General features: G+C 37.4%; 1 protein-coding gene across 4 annotated transcripts in view; it reads right to left on the bottom strand.

The window, feature by feature from the left end:
• TMEM255A (transmembrane protein 255A) overlaps nucleotides 1–26,969 on the bottom strand; it is a 370,298-nt gene that overhangs the window by 70,732 nt on the left and 272,597 nt on the right. For 3 of the 4 annotated variants that reach the window (XM_044057351.1, XM_044057348.1, XM_044057349.1), the window contains exon 7: nucleotides 4,910–5,072. The exons of the other annotated variant lie outside the window; for it this stretch is intronic. In XM_044057351.1, coding sequence (XP_043913286.1) covers nucleotides 4,910–5,072 — 163 coding nt within the window. The remainder of the gene's footprint in view (nucleotides 1–4,909; nucleotides 5,073–26,969) is intronic. 4 annotated transcript variants of the gene reach the window in all.

The following is a 26,969-nucleotide window of genomic DNA, read 5'->3' as shown; positions in this document are numbered from 1 at the left end:
GTTAAATTGCTAGATTTAAACATGCACATGTATTTTTATTGCTCTGCTTCCTGACCAGCTGCAAGATAACAAAAGGAAATGTTAAGAATGTAAATGCAGTTTCTGTTAGCCTGGGAACCCAGGGAAGTGTGAAGAATAATGTAATGTGTACCCTGGGAACCTCAGGAAAGTGTGAAGAATGATGTAATGTGAATCAGAACTGCAACTTCAATTTAAACAGAGAGAACCAGAGGTTATTAAACATTTCTGTCTTGACCATCCAACTCATCAGCACTCTGCCTGTTTTCTTATGTAAGTTATCTTAGACTTGTGTTTTCTTTTAGAAATAGCTAGGAACTAGAAAGATTAGACTAAGTGTTTTCTGTGATGCCAGAACTGTACTACTGAATTATTTTAACTATTTCTCTGTGATCTCTGAACTCTTGACTAGCACTGTTTAGTAAGAAGTATTGTCTTGTTTTTTATTATTTATTATTAAATATTTGAAAACCCTTCAACTGTGGCTGTTTTGTGTAGAGATAATTTAAGCTCTAGAGTACATTGCATATTTATAGTGATTACTGTACCAAGTCACTCTAATAAGCCTTGACTGTTTAGTTATACTACCAATTGGATAATAATATTGCACAGTAATAATTGAACACCCTTTTAAGGGCCTTTGGGTAGCTGATAAATATTAGCTGGGTGGTGGCAGGTGGTACTACCATTTAGTCTGGGTATTAGGGGCACAGCTGGAGAACCTGTGCCAGCCTTTCCCAGGAGTGTCTGTGTGGTTGTATAAACTCTTATCTCAAAGTGTGTGTGTGTCAGCTACTTCGGCAGGGACACGAAGCACTGGTTGGACAGAGAGCGTGCTAGAGGTTTTAGCTTGCCCAGCTAGGCTGAGATTTGGACCCTATAGCTGTGCCAGTGGGGAGTCTTGTGGGGGACCTGGAGAGCAAAGGAGCATCCAGCCCCGGACTGACTGTGATCTATGTGTGCTCTTAAGGGAAATTGCACTTTACTGTGTGTATTTGTTATCCTTTCCTCCTATATGAGACGCCTCTCACTGGTGTTAGTGGTGAGGATTAAGGCTCCTTGATTGCTGGGCCAGGGCATGGGCGTCGCAGCTGCATTCTCACTTTTCTTAAGATTTCTTTCAAAAATGCCCTTCACAGCCATAACATGCTCCACCCCCATTGATTAATTGATTACTCAGTAAGACATTTTGCTTTCTTGCTGACATGAGAGTCCATTACCTAGTCAGCAAAAGGGTGAAATGGGTGCAGAGAGAGGATTTTCAGATTGTGGCAGTTTTGTATTTGTTGTCTAGTTTTCAGTTTTAAGGTTAGTTACACATTGCTGGCTAATCTAATCTTTAAACCCCCATGTATTCTGCATTCCTTTTATGAAAAAAAAAAATTAAGGCCGCTTCTGTTTCACTGTCACACAAGGATATCTTGTGCAGCACAAAGTCCATAACTCTTAACTGTCTCTGATTTTGTCAGTCACTGAATTTTACCTTTCACCTGTTGATGATTTTTGTAGAATGCCCCTGATTTTGTCTCATAGTTTTACCCTGTCTATACCTCATAAAACTTTAGATTTTCTAGTAAATCACTGAAGATTACAGTCGGACACTAATGCTAGATGTTAAAATTTCATGCTTTGTAGTTCATTTTGCCCTGAAAATGTCTGCTAATGCAAAACCTGTTCCATTAATAGACAGACATACTGCACTTAGCCCATATGCAGCATTAACATATTTTCTTTCTTAGAAAAAACAGAGGAAAGAGACCTGACCTAGTAGTTCAGGAAGTGCAGGGAAGATTCAACTTTGCATCATCAAGGTGATAAGCGTGATGATGCAAAGGCAGGAAGTACTGCCCTCATAAGTCTGTAGAGCGCCAATATTTGTGAGCAGGAAGTAACAGTAAAATGAAACAAAAGAATATGGAATAAGTTGGATTTGAAGAATATGAAGGCACCTTGTTATCCCAGAAAAAAGAGACTGTGGGTATGCACAAAAAATGGTTGCAGATAAGCTGCTGCCAGGAATTAGTTTGTTCAACACCACTCACTGACAGACTCCTGCAACCTGTAAGAGATTACCAAACTCCACAGTAATTGAAAGTATTTTGAATTTATTAAAATCTAAAGGAGTTATCAAATGGCATCAGTAGATCATTTATATAAAACGCGACTTGTCTTTGAAAATTAGAAAAGAAAGTTTCTGTGTGTCTTGACTCATTTCAGCTGCTAAAAAAGGATGAGATTCAAGATGGCAATCCCAGATCCCTATCATTCACCTGATAAAATGCAAACTGTCACTTAGGAATCTCCAGTGAAGCAAAACAAGATTGTGACAAGCTGTTTAAAAATGGTTTCACTCAGCCAATAATATAGGATATTACAGTTCCATACTTTTATGTTCAGAAAAAGCATGTTGTTTAAAACCATTAGCATTTTTAAGTGAAACGGAGTAATATTTAAAAATTGTCTCTGATTTTGGGCCTTTGATCCCCCAGGACCTAATTTTTGGTGTTGTCCTGATCCTCAAGCTCACCTCAACCTCATGCTACCACTGATGGAAATGTTATCTTCTTTATTCACACATCTTCATATAAAAAAATTCTCTTTACATTTTAAATGTTGCAGGTTTCTGCTCTGTCCGATCCATGGAACTGAAACCTAATAACATTCAAGTGTAATGTGACTGAGTGGTCAACTGCACCATCATCCCTTAGGGCACCCATCATACCATAGAAGCATTTTCTTTTAACAGGGGTGCCTTGGGATGTTTATATATTACTATATTTATTCTTTAAGCGTAAAGAAATGTCGGGCTTCACTGCTTTAAAAAAATAAAGGAAATGCTGTCCTAAAGCAGCTGCACCCTAGAGGCCACCTATTTTGTCTATGCATAAGGTCGGCCATGCATACCATTTCTGATAGCAAGGCAAATCTGCCAGGAATTATAAGCTCATTACGTGTTACCTTGCTGAACATTTTTCGAGTCTATATTATGTGATCGAAGAAAAAAGTCAAGGACGTGGCCATTCGCGGTTCATAGCGTTCGCTGTATATGTGTCGATTATTATGTGTTCGAAGAACAGATTCTTCGATCACATAATATAGACCCACATTTTTCTTTGCTTACTCAATTCCTTCCTTTCCTCTGTAACATCCTTAACAATATTCCAAGAAATCCATTGCAATTTCAGACTGTGTAAAAAAAAGTACTTTAATGAAATTGAAATGATCAAACACCACAACAACTAGCAAGCAGCAGTTAGATCAGGAGGAGGAATGGTGAAGCTGAACTTCGTTCATAACAATAAAATAAGCTGCACTCCCTGCTCCAGGAGGGCTGGGACCTAACAGTCACAACTTAGGAGACAGCAATGAAACAGGATAAAGTAAAGTAGGAAGGAATGAGCTTCCAGAAACTAGACTACAGGAGACAATGACTCATGACTTCAAAAAGTGGGTGGGAAGGTGGCAAAGCAGGAAACTTGGTGAAGAAGCAAGATGTGTCAGTGGGGAAGCATCAGAATGTGTTATCACGCCTGGGGTGCTATGGTGAACAGAGATGTCAAAAGTGAGTGATGAGAGGAATGAAGAAACACATTACGGAGAACACAAATTAGACTAAATTAGTAGCAAATAGACAACGGCATGCACTTCTTTTTCTCTTTCGGCTTGTATGTATTTCTGTATAGAGCACATTACACTCTTCGGCTGGGACTGTTGCTCTTTCTGTATCTCCAGGCTATGCTTCAGAGAAAATGGAATATTGTAGGTCTCTCCTAACTTTGGTTATATAGCTAGGTTAGCACTAGCAGAACCAAATTCTATTCTAATTGAGTTCAAATCTCAGAAAGAGTACACTTACTCTCCTAATTCAGTCTGTTAGCATTTTTATAGCTGTACACAACACAACAGTCTGAAGACTGTGAAAATTCATGTAATATGATCACTAGTCAACCAGTCAGTGAAATGTTACCCAGCATGAAACTTTACCCACCCCCAAAAATTAACAAGCCAGTCTCAAGGCTCCCATTAAGAGACTCCTTTTCTTTACTGTACTGTAAACTGGTTGCAGGATCCACTACTATGCAGAGAAGGTGGATTCTTTGAAACTTGCTTCAGAGAAAATGTTTACCTGAAACAGTTTTTCCTTGAATGAAATATTACTCTGGTTAAGGGTGGACCAGACTCTCATATTCTCATTGCAAACATAGGAAGCTTTATCTATAGCTTTAAATAATCAGCTACGCAACCACTGAGACTTAGAAGAGATTAACAGAGATTTTTGTCTGAAAATAGTGAGGCAAAATGGTGCATTCATGGATTTTATAACCAGTACTGCTAACTTACCTTGACAGACTGTAGACCTCAACATTCCAGTATAAATTCAAAACTGTTTAAAATCTCAACTCTAGTAGCTTTGTACAATAATAGCTTCAATGAATTAAAGAGTCAAATTGGAATAAGTGACAGGAAGGTAGGAGAGAAGAGATCACATATTTAGAAGGGCTTTCAGAGAGGCTGAAAAATGAACATTCTAAGCAGGCAAATCCATGCTTCTGTGCGAAGAGATTCTGCGTTCCTGCAATTATGTTTTTGCTTTATCTGCAACCATGCCTCATCTATGAGAAAGTGTCAGCTAAATGAATAAATTTAACACAGCTTGAGAAAGTTACTTATATGACCATATCTTGTATTTGTTTGGTTAGTCCTAATGTATCTTTTGATTAGTATCTCATATAATAGTTTTGTCAGTAATAATGTGTCCTTTGATCACATACAAACTTGCCTTCTACATACTCACAGTATACCAAGCCTGACTTCTCTGGCAAAAATGCTACCATCTTGTATGTAATATGCATGAGAGAAACATTTACAGAAGTAACTGACACCACCGTACCATGTCTTTAAAGCCTCCAAGGACTGCAGCTGTGATGATTCCTAGAAATAATCCCACTATATTCAGAATCGTTGCTGACCACAGCAAGTGGTAAAGATGGATGACATCTTGGCAGCTACTGACATCTACATATTCATAGTAACCACCCAAAATCTCCATGCGACTGCAGTAGGAAAGGACAAAGAGAAAACAGATGAGGAAATAATAAGCTTTCTCAGAAAGACAGAATGTAGCACATGTAAGCAAGACAAGATTAATGATGCAAAAAAAAAAATTAAAACTCTTTTTCTAATATTAAACATGGTACACAGTTTGACACAATTACACACTTAGAATAGGCATTGCACAGCTACATAATGCTGATTTTTAAGTAAAGAAAAATGTTTAATGACATTATTTAACTTGATAGCAAAGGGAATGCTGCCCCCCCCCCCACCAAACAACATAAATAAATGCTTAAAACCAAGTTTTGTAGATGCAGAAGCCGTATAGCTAAACATTGTAAACAATACCTATGCAGCTCTGGCTAGTATAGTTTAATTTTATTAGCTGCCACCAATCGGCTTGGATCTTGTACTTTCAGTACCTGGTACCAACCAGCTGTACACCAGCCTGCACACCTCACCATGCTCCTTGTCTGAGGTCATCTCCCTGTTTGGGCGTATACCTCTCAACTCTCCAGATTTGTGTCTCATATTCTGGGTCTATTCCTCGTAAAATTTGCAGTTTTCTGGCAAATTGAGTATTGAAGTCACTAAATAATACTAAATAATAGCAGACATTTGAGCTTCAGACTTCATATCCTTTAGAAAATACATAATAATGCTAAACCTGATATTCTAACTTTCTAAATTTATAGGAGCAATATTTAAAATCTCTCCCTATGTTTGGGGCTTTGTTCCCCCATTATTTCTAGCTCTGTCCAGATTTCTTGCACTGAGCAGTTTAAAAGTATGTTTGGGCACTTGTGACAGCCTGAACCTTGAAGAGGCTGAGATGTGTTAAGTCATTGTATGACATAATGTGGCTCCTTGAACTACCTAATTATATATTCATAAGGGCTGAAAGACAGACATTATGTAGTGGTTAGTGCACCTTTTCAATACTCTCTAAAAGGTAAGGTCAACACCTTAACTGGATTGGTAGGTTACCATTTACAAAAAAGGATTATAGGAGAGAGCCCCCAGTTATAGAGGTATCACAATCTCTCTCTGATAAGGCCTCAGCCAAGGCCCAATATGGAGACTTTGTCCAACAGTTAATGCTCTTATTCAGAAGGAGCACCATAGATTCTGTCCAGGCTGTGAAAAAGTGGATCAACTTTTTGTTCTTTTATAGACTTTTCAGGAGCTCTGGGACTTTGCCAGCATGGTCTTGCATGCATTTTCTGACCTAGAGAAGACATATAATCATGTACTTTGGAGTGCCTTATAGAAGGTACTACAGCAGTGTGTGGGCCCAGGGCCACGAATGTGTGCCATTCAGTTTCTTTATTTGAGATGTCTGCATTAAGGGTGATTTGGCTATGAGGGCGGAATCAATCACAGAACCAGCTAAGCAGCCCTCACGCCATTTCACTACATGCTTACCTTTGGGATTTTTGCATGGGTAGACAAAATGATAGGTCTTAAAGGAAAACCTCTCTGATAGCTGCTGGGAAGTCAGCCATGCTGCAACCATACTCTCATTCTATAAGGGGTATGAACACCTGATAATGACTACTGCGCTGACTTCATAGTCAGCATACATGTGTTAGAAAAAAGTATTTACAATGTTCAGGAGTAGGATGGAGCAGCTTTTTAGTGTAGGCTGACCATAGGGCAGTCATAGTGCTGTAGGCATGCCTGAAAGCATGCTGACAACATGTGGATATGTTTTATAAATGTATATTTGTCATGTTTATTATAATTGAGTCCTGATGTCTAACCAGTTTTATCTCATGATAATTGTGGAGCCTACTCTTTCCTAAACACTTAGAGTAAAATATGCCAGATGATTTCCTAAAATGAAGATATGCTATATTTTCAGTCCCCCTCAGTTTATTACTTCAATTTTCCAATTAAATAAATTGTTAAGCATCATTGTACATACATTTTCTACCTCAGGATCCTATACACCAATGCCTCCTATTTAGTTATCAGTTATTTCCTTTTTAGCTAATGACATCACATTTCCAACTACTGCTGAGTTCAGATTAATTGGTCTGCAGCTTTCTGCTCCTCCCCAACTTCCACTTTGAAATGGGGAACCATTTCCTCCAGTCCTCCACTATTACAATATAACTTGATAACATTAGTGGTCATAAGTGAGTTCCACACTCAGTTCTCTGAGAATTTTGTGCTGAATTCCATCACATTGCATTTTCAACCTTTTTGTTTTAAATGTGCAGTTAGAATCTGCTGTATTTTATGAATGGGCTGCTGTCATGTACCCCATCAATATTACTGTAAGTAGTACTCTGGTACTGCTTATTCTGGTCTTATTTTTTGTCACACTCACTGCTTGTATCCTGAAACTTCCTGGATACTATCCTTTTCTGTTATTTATTTCCACCTCTTCTGAAAGTCATACAGGCTTTTTGCATCATTTTGCTTTGTTGATTTATTTACATGGCATCATAATGTCTTTTTGATGCATGCTCTCATCTTGCCCAGTAAGCCTGTTTTACGTTTACCATTATTACTTTGACATGGCTTTACTGTATGGCTGTATTTCATGTGAACCACACTTTTATGTCATTACTTCTTCCTTGATAGCTGCCAACTTCCACACCTAAGATTCTGTTAAATAAATGAGTATATCCTGTCTAAGATGTTATGCCCTTGGATGGACTCTAGCATATATTGCATAAGCATATTTTACGTAATATTGATGTTTTTAATAACTTGTTAACCTGGGATGTAAGCTAATCCCTGCTGAACCTTTACTGACAAAACTTGGACCTCAAGGGCAAATGCAAAATGCTTGCATAAATTATAGCTGTCATTCAACTAGCAAGCTTTTTGGAAGTGGACAGACACTGGGGTACTCAGAAAAAGTGTATTCATACATGAGAAGAACTTAACTCTGCGAAGAGAATAACTAGAGGTCAGTATAAAACTCCAGAATACAGAGCTGTGTAACATGAACACTAATCACTGCAGCACCCGAAGACCTTGTTCTGGATGGTATCTACAGTAAAATAAAGTGGTTAGCATTATTTCTTTTAATCTTGCTACATGTTAGATCTCTCCCATTGTCTAACAACCTGATGCCTTTTATTGTGGTTGTGTTTATTCACTCCTTACAGGTAAGCTGACTGTGATAAATGATGATCTTGGCAGCCAGTGGACAAAGTTTTCCCTAGTAAGTCTGATGCCATAAATACAATGAGGCAGATTGGAAGGGGCTGATGTGCAGTGGGCATAATATACGTGTGTGTTGCTCACTGAAGCAAGTGATGTAACCCATTAACAGTCTGCTTCTCTAATAAGCCAGATGCATCAGCAAGTTTCCAAACTAAATGAGACATGCTTGTTTGGATCTACATCCTGATGTACGCACTCCACTCCATCTACCAGGAGGAGGCAGGTTAGTTTTAGCATCATCACTTCTCTCCCTACCTCCCTAGGTCCTTAAGTTCTTGGTTCTCTAATAGAATTCTGGTAATCTGGGTGATAATCAGGAATTCTTCTCTCTCTTCCACAAAGCTGACATCACTTACTTTTGTTAACTGGGTTAAGTGAACTAGATGCAACCTATTTATAAGGGTTGAATTGAGGACCATCTGAAAAATGACAACATGGGTTTAGGTGCAAATTCATTATCCAAACAGCAATCTGAATAGAAAACTGCCTAATGTTTGAGAAGGGCGACTAAAATGTAGCCATTAACTGAAGAGAGGGAATGGAGAGTCCGCTTACAGTAGCACGGCTGCAGGGGGAAATGCAGTCAGAGATTGCTGTTATGGTTGTGTATTTGGATCATAGAAAAAAATATTACTAGCTGGGAAATTACTTGAATTACATGTGGTTGTGGATTTGGAAATGACCACACTGGTTAAATTGTGGTTGGTTGTAATAGAAAGGAGTGAGAAAGAACAAATTGTTCAAGCATTACAGGACACTGCAGAATTCCTTCAAGAGAATTTGGAGGGTCAGACAGTGGAGAATGATATTAAGTACAATAATGTATGAGATGGTGCTACAATGAAGCATTAAGAGTTTTGTAGGTAAATGCAAAAGTTGTGGCATAATACCATGCGAAAAAATGGTGCAAAATAGAAATGTGGTGCAGATGAAATTTATTACTAGAATGGACACAGTTCCAGGCAGGTACTTTGTATGTAATAATGATGTGAAGCTGACAGAGTTTAGTGCAACTGAAATTATACTGGCACTACATAAGAGGAGAGAAATCTGTTTCACTGCTATTACATGACATTCCAACTGGTATAAACACAAATGTGCAGCATCTAACTGCATGTGACTGGCCAACTTAACTACACATAACATCTAGACATACCTAGGGGAAGCTAAACATCTAGACATATAGACATTTAGACATATATACATGAAACTAAGATGTAGACATATATACATAAAGGTAAACATCTAGAAGTATATACAACTAGTTTTATATATATATATATATATATATATATATATATATATATATACACACACACACACACACACACACACACACAAAGCTAAACTACGTCTATGCAAATCAGACCTGCACATAATCAAATAAAGCATTTTGTAAGGGGAAGCAGTAAGCCCCTCCACTCACCCTCACATCTTACTTGAAGAAAATCACATATAAATTCTTAAGCCTCTATGCAGAAAAACGTGAGAGAGAGTAAAAAAATGAAAAATGGAAGAGGTTCAGAAACAGGAGCCGAATTAAAAGTATGTGTTGGGAAGCTGTGTTATATTCACAACACTGTTCATGTTAATGGAAACTGGGGTTTTGTGTTACAGAGGACAAGTGAAAAAAATGTTTTGTTATAAAAAAAGAATAGCATTTATGGAAAGAAAATGTAATATGTGGACAGATTGAACACCTGAGGTGAGACAGCAAAACAAAATCACTATATATTTAAAGTACATGCACTTGTGGCCAGATGGCCAGACTATGATGTAAGAAGAAGCTGTGAACAAAGGAGAAAAGGAGAGGAAGAAATGCATGTTAGATGAAAGTAGACATTAATGAGAAGTGAAAGGAGGGTGATAATATAGTAACTATAAATAAAAGGTAGGAAGAAATAGTATTAAAGAAATTAACATCTTAAATGATTGAAAGGTGAGCAGAAATATCCTTACAGCATATCAAGGTTAACTTATTTATTGTTTTGTAAGTTATTTATATAGTTAGAAACACCACCAATAACTGATGATACCAGCTAAATTCATACTTATATACAGTGAACAGACTATTGCAACATGTTTTACAAACTATTCCAAATTTTCCTTTACTGACAGACTGTATTACTTTCTCTTTTGTAATGCACACAGATTCCTGTACTCCATCACACCACTCAACCTCTAGAACAAGCCACACACCCCAGCAAACTCTGTTCCTTACAAAGAGAACATCTGTAGCTATTAATATTATGTAACTCTTACAAAGTTTCCCTGTTCAGACATTATGGTGACTGTTCATGGACCAAATTGCCTAGTGACATCACTAGTAACAGCAGGCTATCAGTCTTCAACAAATAAGATCACACTATTTAATCCAAACTAAAGACAGATGTTAACATCTCTTCCTAAAATACAATATTTCAAAAGCATCAAACCCTTCCCTATCTGACCACTGAATACACTACAAAGTATATCTTCATCTACTGGACATATGTATGTATGTATGTATAAAACAGATCTACAAGTATATCTCTACTATCAAGACCTTAACACCCTCTCACATGTAATATTTACACTGTTGTACTTGCCAAACAGAGGCAGCCTCATCAAATCATCACTGTCTGACCCTACACTGGTAGAAACAAAGCAAGTAATAACAAACTTGCTGGCACATGTCGATCATTTTACAGTTAGTTAATGCATCGTGCTTCTGATACACCTACTCTGCTTCCTACACTTCAGCAAACTCTAACAAAACATCATGCTACTACGTTAAGTTAGCTAAATGTGTTACTATAATTTCTGATTACACCTCCTTAAGTTTATATATTTTGTTTCATTCCATGTATAGACAATAGGTAATGCTATTGCAATGCTGTATACACAAATACCACGCTGCATAGTAAAGATCTCTTACATAACAGAGGCAATTACTGTTCTGTGATTACCAAATATCAGTTCTGAAGACTGTATAACTATTTATAAGATTTCATGTATTCTCTACAGGTTTTCTCCCTGGGCCTCCAATGAAAATGGGCTGCAGCCCAGTTTGACATTCTGGTAATAAAAATATAAATAAATAAAAAGAAATTTGCAATTTGCACTCCTTGGATGTCTGTCTTTTATTTTTATGCATTCTCCAATACTTTGCATGGGTAGTTCAGGCCTATGGTTAATCGTCAAATGGACTAACCATTGAATGGCATATCACTGAAAGCAAACCATTGAACATTCATTCCTTGAACATGCACTTCACCAAACCTGTGAGATGGGGAAAGTAACTATTTGGCCAACACTTCCATGTCTCACTTTTCCCCACTGTAGTGTGATCTTGGAGGCGATATATATACATATATATATATATATATATATATATATATATATATATATTATATATATATATATATATATATATATATAATTAGGGTGAGTGTGGGGGGTGCTGGCGGCATAGCCCCCCTCCTCGGTGGGTTTAAAATTGTACAGTGTGTGTGATGGGGAAATGTTGGCCAAGTGAAAGTTTACTTTCCCCATCTCACAGGTTTGATGAAGTGCACGTTTGAAGAATGTACTTCTGGTTTGCTTTCGATGATGTGCCATTCAGTGATTAGTCTGTTCGACAATTAACCATAGACCTGGATATTTCTAGGTGTATGCAATATGTATGTAGGTGTATGTCTTGTACTGGACTTTGAAGAAGGTTATCACTGTAGTTCACTACATTCAAGATGGCTAAGCAAATTTCACACGTGGTCATTATTTACTGTGGGATTGCTTGGATTCATGCATTTGGGATATCACAAAACACTGCTTGTCTTTCTATAGTAATCTAATAAAAATACTTAAACCAGGATGGCTTCAGATAGTTGAAATCCTCTTCACTGATGAAGCAATGTGAAAACTGTCAACAAAGTATCTCTTCAAAAAGCCAGTGCTAATTTAAAATTCCAGTACCATTTGATTAAAACTTGACTCAAGATTCCATCATATAACATATAGTAGATGACAGGTAAAAGCACATAATTTTCTGTATAATTCTTTAACTCATTTAATCCTGGAGAGCAGGAGGCTAATTAACACATTTGCTTCTTGAGATCTAAGCCAAGAAACCATTTGCATCCTGAGAGTTTTTCTCCAAAATCCTTTACTGAAAATACACTCAGCAAGATTTATAATATCTCATAAAAGGTATGATTTACAAAAAATGTAAAATATGATAGCACTTTGGTAGACAATGGGTGTTACTCTGGTGTAGTATCAAGAGTCTGTCTGTAGATGCTGATTTCATACTGCATATTTAAGAAAGAAATACTGTATTTTGTTTGCCAAAAAATGCTAGAGTTACAGTCGTACAAAGGGTTATAGCGCCCTTCATAATTGTTCACCTCTTCAAGTGCTTTCTAATGATATATGACAAGAAGGATAGCATACTGTTTTGTCATACTGCAGAATCTATGCAATGCATATAATAATTTCACAACATTAATCTATAAAATCATGAGTATTAGATGGGCAAGTATCAGTAGCAACATTGTATGCCTTAATGTTTTTATAAGGGGGCACCATTTGTTCATCTGTGAATCAAACCTCTTTTCAGAAATTATTGCAGTTAAGAAAATAAAGATAATAGAGACAACTACTTTATGAAAGAATCATTTATAATTCAGAATGTCTTCACTTTACCTATGTTTTATGTCACTTTTACACACATCTGCTTGAATACACCACCCCCAACTTGAAGTATCACTCTACTTTTTGCATTATAAATATAAACATGGAAATATGTCCTATTTGTTTTTTTTTCATAACTTTTTGTAAACACTCATTAATAACTCCAGATCTGCATATCCCATGTTGATCATTTCATCGCCATGGTTAGAAATCATGTTACCTTGTAGATGCTACCTTAGTTTTATGTATGTACCTTTACTAGAACATCAGAAATGAGACTGAAAGAAGTGATGAGTATTATCTTTTCAGTACAGGGAAGTATTGTATAAAGATGAGTATACTCTTACAGGATCCACATGAATTCTGCTTTCCTGATGACTATACTCTTGTAGGAAGCAACTTTAAGTCTTGGTTCTGGATTCATGATTCTCAGCTCACTGCTGGCCTTTTTACTGTTGTTAGAAACTTTCAGTGATTCCCTTTGGGGAAACAGTTCCTTGAATGGTTGTGTATTTCTCCAGTAAAAGCTGCAGAAGGTCATTTCCTCTTCATTTTGGGAAAGTTCTGTCTAAAAATTACGGCTGCTGTAGGATATTTTACTTCATTTTTAAAAATGTTTCAAAAGATATTAATACTAGTTCTTTTATAACAAGTATTCTATCAGCTCTGAAGCACTTTTGGCAGATTTTGTAACATTACAACTGTCCTGATGCTTTAGCAAATCAATATAAAAACAAGTGTACCATTACTGTTGGTTTTAGAGGAGCAGTGGCACTAGAGATCAAATAGCGAACATCGGCTGGACAATTGAGAAAGCATGGGAGATCTAGAAGAAACATTTTGACTTCTTTATTCACAACTCTAAAACCTTTGACTGTATGATATATAACTATGGCGAGGTGGACACTGATTCACCTTATTTGCTTCCTTAGGAATTTATATGCATAATAAGAGGCAACAGTTAGAACAGAATATGGAAATAATTGAAAATAGTGTGTTCCAAGACTGGAAAAGGAGTGTATAAATATACTTATTTCATTTATATGCAATATAGTTGCACCAGTTGTTGAAAAGTCATTTTGTTGATTGGTGAGTGAAGTGTTTCTACAAGCTGCCTTTCCAGTTCATCAAATTCTGCTGTAGTCAACTTCCATGTAGCTGATTGTAGTTTTGTTGTAAGAATTTGCCTTTTGTTACAGTTATGCAACCATGGAGTTTAATATTATGTGTGTGTAAAGAGGTGTGGGGGCATAGCCCCCATGTTGAGAGTGTCAGGGGCAAACCTCCCCACATAAAACATTAACTGTATGATTTGGTGGTACATATGTGTTGAGGAGTGTGTCTGGAAGTTGTTTTTGGGTTGTTTTGAACTGTGTGTGGCAGTATGGTGTGCTTGTGTGCATGCATGTGATTTTGTATTACACGATTTATTGTATTCTACTCATAGTAATATGAGAAGTATTATGTTTCCTTTTGTGAAGAGTTTTGTTTCACTTTTTTGGGATTTTATGGCTGGTTCGGGTTTTTCTTTTCAATTAGATGATTCTCGGTGGTTTGTTTGATAATTGTGAATATATCATGCAAAATGCTGGGCTAGATGAATAGTACAGTTTTGTAAGTAAACTTACCATAACACTAGATCTTTGAATTATCACTACTGCAGTAATCTAAGCTATATGGGTTATATCTTGCAAAGATATAACAGCCGGACATCATCCAAACCTTCGGAGCATCTTCTATGCACCCAAACTGTTAGTCAGCTCAAGATGAGCTAACTAAAAAGACAGGTTTGGGTTCCAAGCCCTTCAGAGCTTTCATGTTTGAGAGAGAGGCTAAGCCCTGAAAGGACATTGCTAGGGACAGCAAGAAATAACAGTCCGCACCCTGGCAAAAACAACACACCAAGAAACAAGGGGAATGAAGGGACTGAGCAGCTACTGCCACAGTAATCATTCGAACATCTAATGTTATGGTACGTTTACTTACACAACTACATTATGTTCTTCATACTGATCAGTGCTGCAGTAGCCCAAGTTATATGGGTAGATTACCATACCTTACAAATTTTGGAAGAAGAAAAGTCCAGGAATCCCTGGAGAATGGTCTTAGCAAAACATGAGCTAGACCTACAGAAGGAATCAAGTATATAGTGCTTTGTAAAAGTATGCACAGAGGACCAAGCTGCTGATTTGAATCTAACCCTTACCAAAAAGCCATAGATGAAGCCAAGGCCCTCGTAGAGTGGGTCTTGACCCTGCCTGGAATCATTTTACTTCATTGAGAATAACAAAAGGTAATAAGGAATAGTCTGCTTTGACACAGGTTGTCACTTCTTCTTACCTTCACAAGAAATGAAAATTGACCCAAAGATCTGAAAGATATAGTTCTGTCAAGATAGTACCTGAGTTTTCTGAGGACAGCCAAGGTATGGAGTATCCTTTCTCCCTCATTTTTAGGTTCAGGAAAATGGGGAGATGAATAGTTTGGCTTGTAGTAAACCTAACACATATGTAGGCATAAAGGAAGAATTAGTTCTCAAAGAAACTCTGTCTCTGTGGAAACTAACATAGGGTTGACTCACCATTAGAGTTTGCAACTCAGATACTCTTCTTTCAGAGGTCATAGCAGTCAGTACAACTATTTCCCATGTTAAGTTAACCAGGTCAGCTGGTTCAAATGGAGTAAGTCGTAGCTTCTCTAACAAAATTTAAGATCCCAAGGAAGGGGAGCCAGTTTTCTTGAAGGCCTGTTATGCAAACCTCTTTCAAAAGTACTTTGATATGAGAATGCATTGAAAGAGGAGACTCCATGGGAAAACATGCTAAATTGGCTAATAAATGAACCTTGACAGAGGGGTAAGAAAGGCCATAGGATAGTAACTTGCACAGTATTGTAAAACCAGAGAACAAGTAGCCCTGAATGGGTGCTGGTTAAGTTGTTGGCACCAAAACTGTTCTGTTTGCTAATGATTTCCTAGTAGCAGGCTTTCTTGCCTCCATTAGTACTTGCTGCACATCCTCAGTAAAAAATGTTCTTAAAGGGAGTAAAGATCATATCATCCAGACTGTCAAATGAAGTTGTATCTGTCACCTCAGTCTTGTGTGAGCAGATCCGGTCTATAATTATATTATAATTGTCTCTAGCAATTTCCCAAAAAAAAGGAAGAACTGCTGATGGCTGGGTCACAATGGAGTCACCACAGTGATCTTGGGTGAGTCCTTCTGAATCTTTAGAAGTAGCCTAGATATCAGTGGAAAGAGTGGAAAAGCATACAGAAACATTCTAGTCTGAGGAAAAGAAAAGGCATCTGCTTCTATGCCTTCTTGCATGGAGTTCTGGAGCAGAAACTTGCCAGCTGATTCTTCAGAGAGGAGGCAAACAGTTCCAATTGAACTCTCCACAGATGGATCAAATATTGGAAGAACTCCCCCGATCTCATTTTCTTTTGTGAGAGTATGTACTTGTCTTGCTTAGCTTGTCTGCCACACAATTTTGCTCTGACAGAATGTAGGATGCCAGAGCTACAGCTAGTCTGCAAAGGGGGTATGACCTGGCTCACCCCTGCTTGGTGATGTACTACATGACTGTGATACGGTCTGTAACAACTTGAAGGGATCCTGGGGACCAAAAGTGACTCAGAGTTGAGTGCCTTGATCAGGGCAAGCATCACTTTTATATTTAAGTGATTGCATCTGTCCTTATGTCTCACACACACCTTGCACTTGTATCCCTCCTGAAACTGCTCCCCAAGCAAAGTCTGAAGCATTTGTGGTGACTGACTGCTTTTCAAGGGGAGATCTGGATTTAAGGATATTTGTTGTCATTACCAAATGATTTCCCTTTTGACAAACCCCAGGACTAGGATTTGAAAGGACAACGGATGTTGGTGCTGGGACCAAACAGATTTCAGATACCATTGTATCTTCCTCATGTGGAGTCTTGTCAGGGATATCATGAGAATCAGAAATTTCATGAGACCCAAACTCCTAAGGTATTCTCTTGCATTGACCAAAGTCTGAGTGAAAAACCTTAGAGAAAGATGCAGATATAGATTTATTTTTTCCTGTGGAAGAAAAAACTATTTGAACCAAAGTGTCTCACTGACACCCAAGGAACACAATCCTATGTGCAGGAGCCAAAAAAGCCTTTTGAATGTTCTCTTGGCAACCAAGCTTGTGTAAGAGATCTCTCACCCAAGTGAGGAATTCCTGACATTTAAAAAGAGTCTACAAAGATAAGCAAGTTTTCTAAATATGGAAAAATGTGGATGATATGCAGCCTGCAGTCAGTTAAAACTGGAGCTATACACATTGTGAACACTCTTGGTGCAGTTGATAGTCCAAAGGGTAAGGCATAAAACTGATAATGTGATCCAGACACACAGAACCTTAAGAAACATCTGAATTCTAGATGAACAGGCATGTCATGATAAGGACCTTTTAAATTTAGTTACTAGGAAATTTGAATGAGGAAGAAGAGGTAATAGTTTGTGAAGTGACAGCATTTTGAACTTGGACTCTGTCACAAATAGGTTTAGGAAAGAATGATACAGAACTAGTCTCCAAGCATTTTCTTTCTTTGGCACTAAAAACGCCCTTGAATAAAAACATTTTCCCACTTGAGAAGGAGGAACTGGTTTTATCACTCCCTGGGACAACATTTGCTGAAGGACAGATGGAAATAAACGATTCTGGTCTGGTGGATGAGGGATTATCCCCTGGAAAGGAGCAATTTCCTCCCACTGCCATCTGTGACCTAGATGAATAATCTTCAGAATCCATTTGTCTGAAACTATCTGTTGTCAAAGAGAAAATTGGAGATTTAGACTCTCTGTAAGGGAAAAGGGGCTATGCACGTAGGATGGAGACAAGATATCTTAAATAGTCATTCTGACTTTTTTCACTGTCCTTGGTTTGGGGGTGGGCTGCTGAATTGTTTTGGAACCCCCTTGCCATTTCTTCTTAAACATCTGTTTACCTGCATTTTGTTGAGACTGTGTTTTTATTTCTTTTTGCCTAATTCTGAATAGGGTTTAAAGAATCCCTTAGAAAATTTGGAAAAGAAGCAGGGCTGAAAAATCTTAGATATTATCTGTATCAACTTACCCCCCTCATCACACTGATCACCTCTGCAGTAGATGGGCAAAAACTAAATCTGTCCAATGGAGAAATCAAAATCTCATTTTAAACATCATCTGGGAGGTTCTGAGAATGCAGTCAGGCAAACCTCATCAACATAGTACCAGTGGCCAAAGCCCTTGAAGAAGCCTTATCTACAATGAGCAGTGATTTGTACAATAGTAGAAACAAAATATTTAAAGCAGATTTTTCTAAGAAGAAACTGCAGACAAAACATTCCTCATACTTTCACAATTAGAACAAACATTAACATATGAGCCTGACAATTCAAAATTCCAAAAAAATCAAACTTACAGAAGCATTCACTTTTTCACCATAATCATCAATCTTCCCATCCTTATCAAAAAGAGTAGGGGTTGGGGTTGGAATTAAGTAAATATTTTACAGCAGTAGCATTAACTAAAGCTGCAGGTGTTGGGTCAGGTTTGAAAAGAGTATATAAAAACTTAAAAGACTACGGAACTTTATACAGTCTGTCTTTTTTAGGGACAGTTAGCTGACCATCAGGAAATTTGCAGGCAGTGACACCTACATACATCTTCCAAATCTGACGGAACTGGAGGAATAGGTGAATGTTCTGGAAATTCCTTTTGCAACAGCCTGTAGTATTTTCGGAGGAACTGAGAAACTTCAGTGTTTTCCCACTGAAAACACTGGGGCATTCTGGAAATAGTCTCCGAGGAATAGAAACCTCCAGCGGAAGAATCAGAAACTAAACTGTCCCCTGATTCTGAATCAAAAATCTGAGGAGAAAACGGTGTATCTGTTCCTTTCTCTTCCTGTTCAGATTCAGAGTCTTGAATCTCTTCAGGAAAAGAGGTATCCCCCTTTCTTTTACCAGAAATTATTTTATAAGAAAGCTTAAGAGCCTGAATTAAACCCTACACTAGACCCAGTAAATTACTCCTGTCCAATGAAATTTGAGAAAAAGTAGATCCATGTTTGGTTTTCTCTTTCTTTTTGATAGGAAAAATGTGGCCAACATGTTATTAATGGCAACAGCAGCTTCTCAAGGGATGGGCGCAACATTTTTATAAAACAAGGAAGCCTTCCATGTTCCTTCTCCCAGAAATGACGAGTGGGTCTCCCTTGCCCACTGATGGGTCCCCAAAAGCCACATAGGATGTGACTAACCCCCTGTCCATAGTGGCTGTAGGTGTTGACCAGAGGGATCCAGGGTAAAACATGAGTGGTCTAAGGTACAAGTAATGTCCACAGTCGAGTCATCCACCTGAGGTTGAGGCATACTGATAGCCTGCTGGGGTGGCAAAGGCTGTTTGCTTAACTTTTAATTTTTGTGATTGGATGAAGGACCGGCCATGGGACTGACAGTTTGCTCTATGGTCAAGCTGCAAAAAGTGCCTTTTTCCTGTGAAAGCAAGATGCAAAAGTTGGTAAAAATGTAAGGTCTTTAAAAGTAACATTGCATGGAAAAACACAATAAAAATGACTTTAAAACACTTACCCAGTCCTCAAAAGTATAACAAAGACAATTTCTCCACAAAAAAAGGTTTTTAAATACTTTAAACAACTTTCAAACTGACAGAAAATAAAGATCACTCCTGTTTAAACGTTCAATACCATCTCATGACTGTTCATTAAAACATAAACTCCTAGCTTTAAAATAACTTTCTGAACAGGAAAGCGTTATCAAACAATTTTTAAAAAGGAAGTTTTATCCCTGAAGGGAACTTACCTGCTCAGCAAAGAGACAACACAAGCTTAAATTCGATCCACAAAAGTCTCAAAGGACCATATCTTCAGCTGCAGGAAAGCTCCGAAGGGCTTTGCCCCTAAACATGTCTTTTTAGTCAGCTCAGCTTAAGCTGACTAATGGTTTGTGTGAGTGGAAGGTTCCCTGAAGCTTTGGAAGTTGGTTGTCTTTTATATCCTTGCAGAATATAACCCATATAGTTTAGGCTACTGCATCAGTGATCAATATAAAAAAACATAATCTGCAAGAATTAAAATTGCCAGCAGAAATATTAACAGCCTCAGATATGGGTGATATTACTCTGATGGTTGAAACTGAAAGAAAGTTGAGAGTCCCTATTAATGAAAGCAAAAGTGGAAACTGTAAAACCTGACTTGCTGATCAACGTAAGAAAAAAAACCCCTAAAATTATATTGTGGTGACAAGTAGAACATATAGGGTTTGAATCTCACCAAATGTCAATCAAATATGTGAGAAACAATGGCATGTACTGCCACCAAGTATGAATGAAAGGTCCTCTCTGGCATACAAGGATAGTCTCTACAGTCACATCACTGGCATCCAGCAGGTTAAAATAAAAGAAAAAAGTGCATGAAAGTCCAACAGAATAATTAATACACCAAATACAACCTAGACCCAAGAACATAAATTAATTGTGGTCCTAGGTATGGGCTTTCAACATCCATGCCTAAATAATACTGCAGATACACTACCTTCAGAGTTGAGTCTTTGACCTAGTACCCCAGGCCCCTTCCTTACCACTCTTTCTGTGAACCACAGTGTCTTCCAGTGCTCATTGCCCATGGTAATTGCTTTCTACACCAGTTATTATTTACACACACACACACACACACACACACACACACACACACACTGGCAGAATTCTCTAATTCCCACAGCTTTTTCCTTGCATGGTAGTACTGCCACCACTCTGGATTTTGGAAGAGACCTCCAGTTACCTGCTGCTCTTAATTAAGCCAAATATGAATCATACACCTTAATATTTTCCTTGATAGTAGACCCAGACAATTTAGCTATGTGGAGACAGGACCCACCACAGTTTATAATCTATAGTGGTAAATGATAACCCTCCTCTTAGATAATAAATAGCAATGATACATATAAACTAATCAATCATTAGCTACAAAAGCTTAAAAGTGAATAAACTTAAGCAATGATGCATGAAGTGCATTTACAGGTTAAATATGCAAAGGAATGAGAAAGTGCATGTGGCAGAGTAAAATAAAATATCTAGTTAAATATACAGGAATACTTAAAACCATATGTCCAAGCTAAATTATTATTTATTTTATTTATTTGCCTTTTGTTAACCGGGTTGGTCTGGCTGGGCCTGGGCCACTTTTTCAGCAGAGACCTGAGGAAAAAAGCTCCAGTACAAAAATAATTTATTACATTGAATTACATAATTAAGCAAACAAACAAGTGAAAAAAATTGTATGTATTATACATAGAAGAAAAATAGTTTCCTTGATACATGCTTGGAGAGTAAACAATCTAAGATACAAATATTGCTTTGCATAGAATATCAGTTTACAGTTAATGGACAAATCAATGACAGGAGGGAGAGATAGAGAAATAGAATATTAAGTATAGAGGGTTGTCTAGTTTGAGATAAATAGGATAAGATGGAGAAGTAGATGGGAGATCAAAGAAGGATGCATTTGGAGTAAGATATAGGGTAGTAAGAGTGATAGAAATTACAGAAAGGTATTGGTGGGAATGTATAAAATGGAAGAATATAGGGACAGTGGAAGAGGGAGAGGCTAGCCTGGAGGAGGAGGAAGTGATTCAAGTTGGATCTTTATAGGGGTAGGTCCTGAATGGAATTAAGCAGATATTCCTTTAAAGAAAGTTTGAATTTGCAAGACTTTTTGAATAGATCTGATATTGGGAGGAAGTTTGTTCCAAGAAGAGGCAACAGAGGGGCTATAGAGACTTTTTCAGTTACCTATTACAACCGTGAAACCACAGTTGCGCGATATACTGAAACATCGACACATATTGAGTGAACTGCGAAAACACTGAACGTCCTAAAGCACGAAATTTGAAATGTTGAATTGTCATAGTTGGCCCTTCTCCAGTATAGCTCCTTAAGGTAAGTGTGCAATAGTTACAGACCTTAGGGTTAGGGTGCGGGTTAAGGTAAGTGCATACATAGTAATATATGTAAGCTTTAGTTTAGGGTTAGAAGTAGGGTTTTGTTAAGTGTATGTATGTGGATTATTTATTTTGTTTGGGCATAGCTCCTTAACAGAGTTGTGCAATACTTACGGACCTTAGGGTTAGGGTGTGGGTTAAGGTAAGTGCATACATAGTAATATATGTAAGCTTTAGTTAAGGGTTTGAAGTAGGGTTTTGTTAAGTGTTATGTATGTGGATTATTTATTTTGTTTGGGTAGTAGTACATAGCAGGTGGTGGAGTTGGCCAACTATGCTGATTCGACATTTTGAATTCCGTGGTTCAGGACATTCAGTGTTTTTGTGGTTCGCTCAATATGTGCTGACGTTTCCATATTTGCATATGTGAGGTTTTAGGGTTAAAATATAGACCCAACTTTTTCCTATGGCTTTATTAGGTATGGAAATTTGAAGGAGGTGTTGGTTGGGGCTATGAAGTTCCTCGTTAGGGACATAAGGGGAGATGAGATTTGTCAGTGAAGGATGGGTAAGGGGTAGGTGGAGGATGGAGTGGATCAGATGAAGCTGAGGCAGAAGGAGTTGATTATGGAATTCTAGACAGCTGAGTTCAACTTTGGATGACAAATTTTTATGGAGGTTTGTAAAGATAGGGGCGGCATATAACAGAGTAGGTAAAAGGTAGACTTGAGCTAGGGACATTTTAGATTCTTGTGTTAGGAATTTTTTATTTCTGTAGAGCAATCCTAGTTTTTGGTGAGTCTTTTTGATGCAACTATTAATGTGGATGTCAATTTTAAGTTCGCCATCTATGTAGACCCCTAGACGTTTAGAGTAAGAATCAACCTTGATAGTTGTATTGTTTAGAGAATAGACAGAGGAGGAGGATTTGAGGTGTTGGAGAGGTTTGGGGAGAAAGAGAAGTAGTTTAATTTTATTGGGGTTAAGCAGGAGTTGTTTGGATGTGAGCCATGTTTCCATTGAGTGCAGGGTGTCTTGGGTCAGGGTATGTAGATGGGGTAGGTTATCAGAGGTAGTGATGATGGTGGAGTCATTGGCATATTGTATGAGTGCTGAATGGGGGCAGAACTGAAAGAGATTATTGGTAAAGATGTTAAATAGTAGTGGGCCCAAGATGGAGCCTTGGGGCACACTGGTTTGAACAGGAAGGAAGGGAGAAGTAGCAGAGATACACTTTGCAGCTTGGGTTCTTTTAGATAGGTACAAAGAGAACCAGCAGAGGGTAGTAGTAGAGAGATTAAAGGCAGCAAGTTTGGATAGAAGGAGCTTGTGAGACACAGTATTGAATGCCTTAGAGAGGTCAAGAAAAGGGTTATTATTGAGACATATAGAGATTGAGTGAGTAAAGGACAGTAATGCGGTAGTTGTGCTATGATGAGGACGGAAGCCATGTTGTGTAGGGGTGAGAAGATTTTCCTGAGTGAGGTGTGAAATGAGCTATTTGTGTATGGACTTTTCAAGAATCTTGGAAAGAGGAGATAGGATAGCTATAGGCCTGAAGTTTGAGGAGTCAGTGGAGTTACCTCCTTTATGTAGTGGATTAATATAGGATTTTTTCCAGATGTCAGGGACAAGATTTTCCTGTATTGACTGATTGATGAGTATGGAGACTGGATAGGTAATAGAGGGGGCAGTGAGTTTGAGGTATTGAGGAGGTAGATTATCAGCAGAAGGGGAACAGGGTTTAAGTTTATAGAGTAAAGATCTTATGGTGGATGTGGGGATAGATTTGAATGTGAATGGAGCTTTGTGGTTGAGTGGTGTCATGATAGGTTTCCTTGTTTGGATTAATTAGCTTTTGTATGGCATCTATGAAGAAGGAGTTAAGAAGAGTGGCAGTCTCGAGAGGTGAGCTGTTTGGGGAAGGGTTGGGAGGAGATAGATTTCCTGGGTGTAAGAGCTTATTAATGGTATTCCAAATTTTTTTAGGGTTGGAGTGGGGGTTTCTCTGAGGGTTAAGATAAATGTTTTTTTTTTGTCAAGGATAATTTGTTTTTTTTTTTTTTTGTGGAATTTTGAAGTCCCCTATAATGCTGGAGGCTAGAAGGGGTTTTGAGATTTTTCAGGTTTTCCATGCGTTGTCTCTCCTCTGCATGAGGGATACAGTATCTTTGACTATCCAGGGGGCAAAGTTGGTTTTAACTCGACCTCTTCTGGTAGGGCCAGGAATTTGAGAACATTAAGGAAGATGCTGTTGAACTGAAGAACAGCTTCTTCGAGGGGGACTTTCCAGAGAAAAGACCAGTTTATTGATGCAAGTGTTAGATTTGTATCAGGGTTAAAATTAGATAGATTTTGAGAGTTCTTTTAAGTATGAGATTTAGGTGGTTGGGACAGGAGATGGTGGATGGAGGTAGGGAGATGATCACTAAGTGAGTCTGGGAGGGTAGATGGGTAGTGATAACTGTCGGGGTGGGAGGTCAGTATCCAGTCCAGAGTAGGAAGTGGTATTAGATTTATAACGAACAGACTGAACAGACAAGCCGCAAACTCGAAATAACAAATTCCACACAGCAAGGTGAACACAGGATACAATAGAGGCAAATGTAGCTTTAGCGCTTTCTTTCACCTTAATTAAAAAACGTGAACTTCTTCAGAAACAAAACATGTGCCCTCCCCAACACATGTCTTATAAATCCTTCAACAGGATATGATGTCATGAAGTTTCCATTAATAATGCATATATACTTAATACAAAAATGTATAAAAAATATGTATAAAAAAAAATATATGTATAAAAAAATACATGTTTGAAAATGTGTGTATATACACACATATATACACGTATATATATTACAATATACTATCTTAAAGTTTGCAAAATAACTTTTTAACAATAATAGTATCTAACAATATTCTACAAGCTTATATAGGTTGTAAAACATGATAATACTATGATGCTGACAGTTATCATAATGTTTTTAAAACTTGAAAACATACATTCATAACTAAGTAAACCAATATAAACTTGTTTGTAAAAATAAATAACTTGAAAACAAGTAATGCACGTGAATATATATACACACACACACATACACACATCATTATCACTTATGTTTCTATTTGTTCAAGTTATTTTACCTATAGACCAAAAAACATTTTATATTAATTACTTCATTCAGTCCTGGATATTGATCTGCCCCCAATAGTAGTTGCCAAAGTGCTTCCTTTTGTTCTAATTTATTATTTACATCCCCCATGAATGACATACCAAAGTTACAGTACGGTCTTGATGATTTATCTTTCAGGCCGATTGTATCAGCTAAAAATTCGAAAACAGAGAACATTTCTATCTGGCTTGACAGCATATTAAACACTGTAGCACAAAAGGCAGAACACTATCTCAGGGACTCTTGGCAACTTTTGGAAATTTTGGGAAGGAATAGAATTTTAAAGAAGGATGTGAATTTTGCCACTTTAGATGTCAAGAGTCTTTATACCTCCATAGATCAAGTGGAAGGCATTGAGTACATGAGGGAATACCTAGTAATTAATACAGACATGGGTGGTCATAAGGTCAATACACTATGCACCCTCATGGAAATAGTACTTGAGAATAATTTTTTTAGATTCAACAACGTACTTTACAAACAGACATCTGGAGTAGCAATGGGGGCCAGAGTGGCCCCAGCATTTGCTAATATAGTGATGTCTAGATGGGAACAGAAATTCCTAAAACTACATCCTAGTTTTGGCAAGGTGTTGATGTACTATAGGTACATAGACGATTTGTTCTTTCTGTGGAGAGGTGATCAACGTGAATTTACCGATATGGTAAATGATTTAAATATAACCACTACATTTCTAACGTTTAAAATTGGAGAATTTGGTAGAAGCATACACTTTCTAGATTTAGATCTCAACATTGATGGTACGTCTGGTAATATCATAAGCAAGATTTATAGAAAATCTTGCTTCACAAACCAATATCTTCACAAAGCTAGCCTACATCCTTCACACATGAAAAAGAGTGTTGTGAAGGGACAAATGATTAGGCTTAGCAGACTCACTACACAGGATTTGGTATTTCAGGAAGAGTTATTACATCTAAGACAAATGTTTTTAGTGAGGGGTTACAATTTAAATTGGATCAAAAAGTTAGAAAAGGAAGTTAAAAAACTAAGGGAAGGTGTAGCAAGACCTATACTATTATCTGCAGATATATTAGTAGAAGCACCAAGAATTGTCCAACAAGAAAACATTAATAAAAGGGAAGGAGATTCAAACATGTATTATACAGCATTCCCATTACCAATAGTTAATGAGTTAAAAGAAATCAGAAATGTCATAGAAAGAAATTGGAGGATCATTCTGGGCAACAAAGAACTAGTTAGTTGTGCGGGGATTAGACCACAATTCACCTATAAAACGGTTACTAATATCAAAAAAGTTTTGGAAAAAACTGACTTATCTTCAGTGGTGAGGACCAGAGATTTAATTAAAAAGGGTACTTATGCATGTACAAACTGCAGACAGTGCAGATTTCTTAGTAATAGTTCCTTTGTCACTATGAAACATTTAAAAAGAACCTTCTGGGCAAGGAAATATTTCAATTGTAACAGTGAGTGTGTGGTTTATTTAGCTTCCTGTGTCTCCTGTGAATGTTACTATGTGGGTAAAACTGTTAGAATTCTGAAGCGAAGAATTTACGAACACACACTAGCTATAAAGAACAAAGATAAAAACAATGCACTTGCAAGGCATTCTTTGTCTTGCAGGGAATTTAAAAAGTTCGAATTTTTCGTGTTAGACCACATAGAAAAAATGTCATTCATGGGGGATGTAAATAATAAATTAGAGCAAAAGGAAGCACTTTGGCAACTACTATTGGGGGCAGATCAATATCCAGGACTGAATGAAGTAATTAATATAAAATGTTTTTTGGTCTATAGGTAATACAAATAGAAACATAAGTGAAAATGATGTGTGTATGTGTGTGAGTATGTATATATATTCACGTGCATTATTTGTATTTAAGTCATTTTTACAAACAAGTTTATATTGGTTTATTT

The sequence above is a fragment of the Protopterus annectens genome, chromosome 15.part0 (assembly GCF_019279795.1).
Source record: "Protopterus annectens isolate FY-2018-M chromosome 15.part0, PAN1.0, whole genome shotgun sequence".
NCBI lineage: Eukaryota > Metazoa > Chordata > Ceratodontiformes > Protopteridae > Protopterus > Protopterus annectens.
This window is presented reverse-complemented; position numbering and strand designations above follow the sequence as displayed.